This window comes from Nycticebus coucang, chromosome 14 (assembly GCF_027406575.1).
Source record: "Nycticebus coucang isolate mNycCou1 chromosome 14, mNycCou1.pri, whole genome shotgun sequence".
Lineage (NCBI taxonomy): Eukaryota > Metazoa > Chordata > Mammalia > Primates > Lorisidae > Nycticebus > Nycticebus coucang.
This window is the reverse complement of record NC_069793.1, coordinates 17,151,629-17,159,685: the sequence shown is the minus strand read 5'-3', so window position 1 is coordinate 17,159,685 and position 8,057 is coordinate 17,151,629. Positions and strand designations below refer to the sequence as shown.

The 8,057-nt window shown below is 35.1% G+C and overlaps 1 protein-coding gene across 1 annotated transcript; it reads left to right on the top strand.

The window, feature by feature from the left end:
* The first annotated feature begins 790 nt into the window (after positions 1 to 790).
* LOC128565292 (olfactory receptor 4A5-like) lies at positions 791 to 1,702 on the top strand. The gene has a single exon (XM_053561647.1). It carries the CDS (start codon positions 791 to 793, stop codon positions 1,700 to 1,702), a length of 912 nt encoding a protein of 303 aa, XP_053417622.1.
* The last annotated feature ends 6,355 nt before the right edge of the window (positions 1,703 to 8,057 follow it).

Here is an 8,057-nt window from a genome sequence, read left to right as displayed (position 1 = left end):
TGGTAGAGGTGGGGTCTTATTTCTGCTCAGGCTAGTAAGAAACTCCTGACCTCAAGGGACCTACCCAACCCAGTCCTCCAGAGGCTGGGAACATGGGTGCCGATCAAAGCACCCTGCTGAACACCACTATTACTCTTGTCTCTCTCTTTCTGTTCCTCTCTTCTTTTTGTCAATCTTTCCTTTACCCAATTTCCTTTTTCTTATCTATTTTTCTATCTTTTCTCCCTTCTTGTTTTTTACTCTTCTATTTCTTTTGGTCCTATACCAAAAGGACACTTTAACACCTAAGATCATAGACAAGGTAATGGGTGTAAAGGCCCTGTCTACCTGCATCTCCCACATCACCGTGGTCATCTCCTTCTTTGTTCCAACTCTTGTAGTTGAGTCCCTCTACCTATTAAGTGTGCCACATACCAGTGCATTGTACCTGTTATTTGTAAATATGCCAAAGAGGTGACATACTTAAAAAACTGTTATATAATGTATGAGTGATAATTGGGTTCTTTAACTATTCTTCTCTATATAATATCCCCTAAGACTTCCAGATAGAACCTTACACATGCAGGCCCCACAGACAATAATCAGAGGAGAAATGTTATTGTGAAGAAAGGTCTATTGTGAGGACTCACTTGGACATACAATATGTATATTGTGGGTAAACCATTGTTGAAGATGTGAAAAAGATGTTCTCCAAGACACTGTGGATGTGTTCACAGCCCTGTTCACAATTTCATTCCAGGTCCTGTTCCCCTGAGCTCTCAGCTCTGACACATACGTTACAGAAGAATAAATGGGAGAGAGTAACAATGTCACCGAATTTGTTCTCCTGGGACTTACTCAAGATCCTGATGGGAAAAAAGCATTATTGGTAATGTTTTTGGTCACATATGCTGTGACAATGGTGGGCAACCTGCTCATCGTGCTGACTATTATCAGGAGCCCCTCCTTGGGCTCCCCAATGTACTTCTTCCTGGCCTCTCTGTCACTCATTGATGTTGTTTATTCCACTGCCACTTCACCTAAATTGATTGTAGACTTACTTTGTGATAAAAAGATGATTTCTTTTCCAGCCTGCATGGGCCAGCTCTTTATAGAACACATATTTGGTGGAGCTGAAGTCTTTCTTCTGGTGGTGATGGCCTATGATCGCTATGTGGCCATCTGTAAGCCTCTGCACTATTTGACCATCATGAAAAGACAGGTGTGCATCCTTCTGTTGGTGGTGGCCTGGGCTGGAGGTTTTGTACACTCTGTTGTTCAAATTGTCTTTGTGTACAATCTTCCTTTCTGTGGCCCCAATGTCATCAACCACTTCTTCTGTGACATGTACCCATTATTGGAACTTGCATGCACAGACACCTACTTTATTGGTCTCACCGTGGTTGCCAATGGTGGAGCTAGCTGTATGGTTGTCTTTATCCTTCTACTCATTTCCTATGGAGTCATCCTAAGATCTCTTAAAACTTATAGTCAAGAAGGGAGGCGTAAAGCCCTGTCTACCTGCATCTCCCACATCACCGTGGTTGTCTCCTTCTTTGTTCCCTGTATTTTCATATATGTTAGACCTGTGTCCACCTTCCCTATTGATAAATTCATAACTGTATTTTATACAGTTATCACTCCCATGTTGAATCCTTTCATCTATACCTTGAGAAATTCAGAGATGAAAAATGCTATGGAAAAACTCTGGTGTAAAAAGTGAGCCATAGATGGAATAAGAATGTCCTTCCTGCTGACTACATTTGTTACCAGCTGAAGGCAACACATAGATGGTAAATTCTAATGATGGCGTCATTAGTCAATTCAGTGCCTTCTTGGGGATGCTTTTCTTCACTTATACAAAGTCATCTGAATAGTGGAATCACTTGTCTTTCTTTTTTAAGCTCATTTATCTTAGGGTTCTATTTCAATTCTTGTATGAAAAAGTTCTAACATGACTTTTAGTCTTTTAGTCCTGCAAGGCATGATTGTAGACTTATTAGACCTTTTAAATAGGAATTAAAATATATTATAGTGAAATGTATAACTATAAAATAATAAAAATTACCTAAGAGAAGTAAAGTATATGTTAGCAATGTATCATCAGGGTGTTAGGAATCAGGAGTGTATCATTCTGTTTTCCACACCTGCTTTGTGGATTCAGTAAAGACGTTACACAAGTTTATGTTAGTTCCTCCATCTGTGAATGGAAATGAGCACTGTTTTTGCTTCAGGGTTTTTGCAAGTCATACTTTGTGATTATGCTTTGTAAATCTGAAATTATTCAAAAACACAAAAATTATTTTACAGACAAAACAAGCCATTTTGTACATCCTAGTATTCTATAACAGAGCACTGTTGGTTAAATAAGTTTGGTAAACCCTGTGTTACAAAAAGTTAATCAATTATTTTTAACAAAAAATTTATGCTTTTTATAGACTACAATTCTTTCTGATTTTCCTGAAATGAATCGCTCCTCTTTTGAGTGAATATTTACTAAGATTCACTTTATATAGAAGTTGTGCATGCTGAATGAAAGGCACAGATATGGTATCACAAGTAAAAATGAACTACGCTCATCTTGCAACTGTATTTTTCTTAGTGTATATTGAAAAAAGACTTAGAAATCAGTGATTTATCCTTTTCAAAGGGGAAAACAAGGTTTTTTCTTTAAATTTACTATCACTCACATTCATAAAAGCAATTTGTTCAATACTTAGAACTAATTACAAGGGCAAAAATTGTGGAGTTTAAGTTTTGATGCTCACTATTCTATCAGCAAAGCAGCTTTCTGTAGTTCCACTATGCATTGTGTCTTAAGATGACCTCTGTTCCTCAGTTCAATGTTACGCATTTCCAGTTCAGGATGTTGACTGGCAGATGACATTGTTGTTAGTTACAGGTATTTTGTTGTATGAAATGTTGATGATGAAGAAAAAAGATTGTAGGTGTTGATTATGAAGTAGATACTTCTCTTTCTTATATTTTTTGTGATTTACTTTAGTAGTTATGTGCACTTTTGCCATTCTTTGAAGAACATGTAATGCTTCTTACTTCGTGTTCATGAATCTGTAGTTCTGGGTAAAGAAATGTGTTGTTTTGCAGAAGCAATACATTCCCCAAATGTGATATTCAATTTAAGTACTTTATTTACAGATTTATAAATAATATGTTGTGTTGTAAATACAATTTTGCTTTTCAATTTTATAAAAAAATAAGTTTTTCTCAAATAGCGTCCATATTGAACTATCACAAATGTAGAACACTATAGAATGGCTTTCAGTGTAACATGCAGCATTGTCTATGCTTGATTACATTCACAATTCACACTTGATCTTAGCCAAAAGACTGAGAAACGATGGTTACATTCACATTTATAAAATGACTGTAATTGTGTATATTTAAGATACACAAAATTATGTTACGGGGTACACATAGGTAGTAAAAATGTTACTATAGTAAAGCAAATGAACATATCCATCACCTAACATAGATACTTGAGTTTTGGATTTTGTGAAAGAGCAGCTAAAATATAATCAGGTAGCACAAATCCCAACTACGGTTCAGTCTGGTTGGCTGCAGTCCTCATGTATTAGAGTATACAGAGAAGGAGATGCAGAGGTGACAGTGAATGAAAGTAGAGATCTAATGTACATCAAGTTTACATGTATCAGTGAAAAAAGTATTTTAGAAATCATTCTGTGTTAACATTACATTATTTTATGCCTACTCAATCATATATTCAATTTATTTGTGAATTTTTTAACCTTTTACCTATAAAATGATCAGTGTTACTGAAACTACCTGTGTGTACTTTCCTGCTGCTGTTTCATTGTCTTCCCCTTCGGGGAATCCATCCCAACGTTAAACTCATCTTTAAAATACATCATTTAGATTTTCTTATTCCTTACTTTTATTAAAATCATTTTATATGGTGCATAGTTTTCTGAATTTTATTTTGTGCACCATGTTAATTATGTAAAATTTGATAAAATGCTGCATGTTGGTTTAGTCACACTCGTCATTTCCCCCATGATCTTACATGTGTGTTCTTCCCTGGGTGAATGTACCACAGATGATGTAACCATTTAGTCAGAGAACATTTGGTGGATTGTTTTAGTTCTTTTCTTTTGGCACGGAGTCCTGCTGTGGACATCCTGAAAGCAATTCTTTGTGTTAAGTGGAAAGCTTTTATATTCACTTTTATAGATGATTTCAGTTTTCCCTAATGCTGTGTTAAAAGTAACATACCTACCAGCAGGAAAGAATAGTTCCATTGCTCTATAACCTTACCAATACCAGATATTGTGAGATGTTTGATATTTTTGCTAGTGTAATGACTTTATGATTCAGAATTCATTGGAGTTTTAATGTGCATTTTTGTTGTTGCAGTTGTCATTGTTGTTTAGCTGGCCCCCACCCTCGGTGCATGTGGCTGGCACCATAACCACTGTGCTATAGGCGCTGAGCCTAATATGCATATTTTATTGCTACTAAAGTGCAGCATTTTTCACACGTTTATTGAGTCCCCATTTTTTCCCAGTCTTCTATGTATGTGTATTTATGTCTTTTGTCAATTTTCTGCTGTGCCTTTTCTATTATTTCCAATTTACTGGAGTTCTGTAGGACTCCTATGCACTAAATTGTTTTTATGTATTGCAGAGTATTTTCTCAGTTTGTAATTTTCCATTTTTATAATTCTGTCATTTAATTTGATGAATAAAAAATAATTCATCTTTTATATTTGTTAGTTTTTAAATTGACAAATCAAAATTATATAGACATATGTTCGTCGTTTTGTTTCCAAAATACATACACGTAGAGAGATAGGTAAATCACGCTATTTAATATATATGTGTATATACATTACCTTACATACTCACCATTTTTTGTGTGATGAGAACACTCAAAATCTACTCTTTTAGCAATTTTTGAGAATAAAACACACGGTTATTAATTATAGTCACTCTGTTGTACAATAGGTCTCTTGAATTTATTTCTCCTGTCTAGCTGAAATTTTGAATTATTTGGTCCAAATCTCTCAACTGTGTCCAACCCCACCACCCCCAGGCTAATGGTACTGACCATTTTATTTTCTACTGCCCTGAGTCCAGCTTATTTAGATTCCACGTGTAAGTGAGGTCTTGTAGTATTTGCCTTTCACTGTGGAGAAAAGGAACATTTGTACCTGCAGGAAGGAATGTAAATTGGTAAGGCCATTATTGAAACACTATGGAGGACCCTTAAAAAATCAAAGTGAAAAATGGAACTGCCATATGTTCCAGCAATCCCGCTTCATGGGTTGCTATTATTTAAATAGCTACAGTATTAGTTGAATTGTTTATTAAAATGATAAGTGTTAAACAGGCATATCTTTATTTCATTGCCTCTCAAGGGAAGGTCACATTTTGTTATAGGAAGCTGCATACATATGGGATCCATCAAATAAGTAGCAAATAATGTTCCTCGGGCATTAGGCTCTCTCCAGACCCTTCTAGACTTAAGGCGGTGAGTCCAACAGCTTAAGAACTTCAGTACAGCCGTTAGGAGGCGCTCGCGAAGCGGCAGCAGGAATTCCCGCCTCTCTGTTACATGCCCCGGTAACCCCAGCTCGCCAGTGACCGAGAGTAACCTCGCGGTGAGGTGACATCCCCCCCCACCTCCCCACTCCCGTCCTGACTCTCGCCTGCTCCTGCCTCGGCCAATGGGAAAGACGCGAACAAGCCGGCTGGGCGGGCACTCACCGCACCGACTCCTCCCCGGAGTAGTTAGAACAGAGTCGTACAGTCACCAGGCCGCGGGCTCACCAGGCCCTACTTCCTATTTCGGGAATTTATTCATCCTCCATAACTGAAACTTTGCACCCTTTGTGTGTGTATGTATATATATCACACAGGAATATTATTCAAACTTATGAAGAAGAAATACTGCCATTTATGACCACATGCATAAACCTAAAGGACTTTAATAATGCCTATATTTTATTTTAATTGATAAAAAAATTTTAGTTGCTTATGGGGATGTTTTCATATCCTTTGCAAGAAAATAGACAGACCTGGAGGACATTATGCTCAGTAAAATGACTTTGTGGAATGGAAATTTGATGTATTAGTTTTTCAATGTTTCTTATATTCTAATAAATGGAATTAAGATTTTGCCTGACTGTTCCAAGCATTGGTATATATTGTCATTGTCATTAATCTCAAAATATTTTCTACCTTCTGTTTTTATTTTACCAATGAGTTGTTTAGAAATTATTTGCTTAATTTTCAAACATACTGAAATTACCTGGCTAATTTTAGGTTTTTATTTCCTAGCTTATATTTGTTATGTTCAGAAACATATTTCATGATTACAAGTCTTGGGAATTTGTTGAGAATTGTTTTGTGAACCAGTGTATGATTAGCTTTGAAAAAATGTTCAAAGATTATGTGTATTTTGTAGCCTTTGAATATGATATCTTGTCTTTTATCAGTAGATGAAATTTGTGAATGGTATTGTCTTAAATAATTCTATGAATCTTTTGTGTGCATATTCTCACATTTATTGAGGGTTTTACTAAAATGTTCCTACATTATTGCTGCTTTGTCTATTTTTCCTTTTAGGCCCATCTATTTTTTAAGAATCTGATGAGGCAGTGTCTCTGGGTATATACCAATCTTCCTGCTACTGACCTTCTGCTATTACAAAAACCTGATCTCTGGCAATGTTTCTTTTCTTGTAGTTTTTTTCCCTCTGATATTAGTATGGGAACTATTCTTTTGGTCCAGGTTTATGCCATTTATTCCACTATTTTTACATTTTTGTATCTTCTTATTTACAATGTTTGTGTTGTAAGTCTCTTCCTATTGAATTCAATTTGGGTTCAGGGGAAGTCAACTCATTTACTCTTAAAAATAAAATTAATCGCATATTTGGATTTAAAGCCCCATTTCTCTGTTTGTTTTGTATTTATCAATGTTTGCTATAGTTCCTGTTCATTTTGATTTTCTTCCATGTTTCTTCTTCCATTAGTTTTCATTCTTTCTTGTATTTTCATGTTTTTCCTTTTCAGAGCTTTTTCCTTCTTCCTGAAGATTAGGCCTTACAGCTCGGTATAAAATAGTTTGGCTAGTCTCAAAATTATCTAAGTATTTTTTTATTTGGCCAGAAAAATCTTTGCATTTTGCCATTGTTTGTGTAAAATTTTGAAATTGATTGTTTAATTCTATGCTGACAATCATTTTCATTTAGTGCTGTGAAGGTGTATTCCCTTTATCTTCTGTTTTTCACCACTTATTTTAAGAAAAAGGTTGTCAGTGTTATTGTTGCTCTCTTGAATGCAGTATGTCCTGAGACTTGTTCTCTGTTTTTTGGTTTTACTAAGCTGTACCTTTTCTCTGTATCCTTTTTAACAAATAACTCTTTAAAAAATTTATTTTTCTTGAAACTTTAACAACCCATGATTTTACAGGATAATATCTTTCACCAGTTTTAGAAAATCTTCAATTATATCTCTTCAAATATTTTGCCTACCCAATTTCTTTTCTCTTTTCTATCTGACATTGCAATTAAATATGTATTTGATTTTTACACTGCATCCTGTATACCTCTTTTCTACTTTTTTGTCTGTATTTACTTCAGTGGTCTGTTCATTGGTCTGAATATTTCCTTTCAGTCTTTCTTCCAAGTTACTAATTCTCTATTTCTAATCTGCTGTTAAATCCAATTATTGAGTTCTTATTTCAGTTTTTATATATTTTAATTTTCAAATCTAGTTATCTATCTTGTGTTTTTAATTATTTTCAAATGCTTGTTTTTCATCATTTGAATCATCTATTATCAGTTGTTATTGTTCTTGCCTTGTCTTCTCCTATATTTTGTTATTTTTATTGGAGTGCCAGAGTTTATATATAGAATTTTATAAGCCAATTCAAGACTTTTTACAATGCTCTTTTCTTTGAGAGAGGATTTCCTGTTTTACTACCTGGCAGCTGGTATTCGAGAAATAAAGATCCCAGAGAACCTCAATACAATCAAGAAATGAAGTGATTCCAGCTGGGTCTGAGCGCCTTTGAAGACTATTCTTCCAGTTGTTC

Coding starts and splice junctions, on each gene's coding strand:
- LOC128565292 (XM_053561647.1), top strand. CDS start 791: ATGGGAGAGAGTAACAATGTCACCGAATTTGTTCTCCTGGGACTTACT.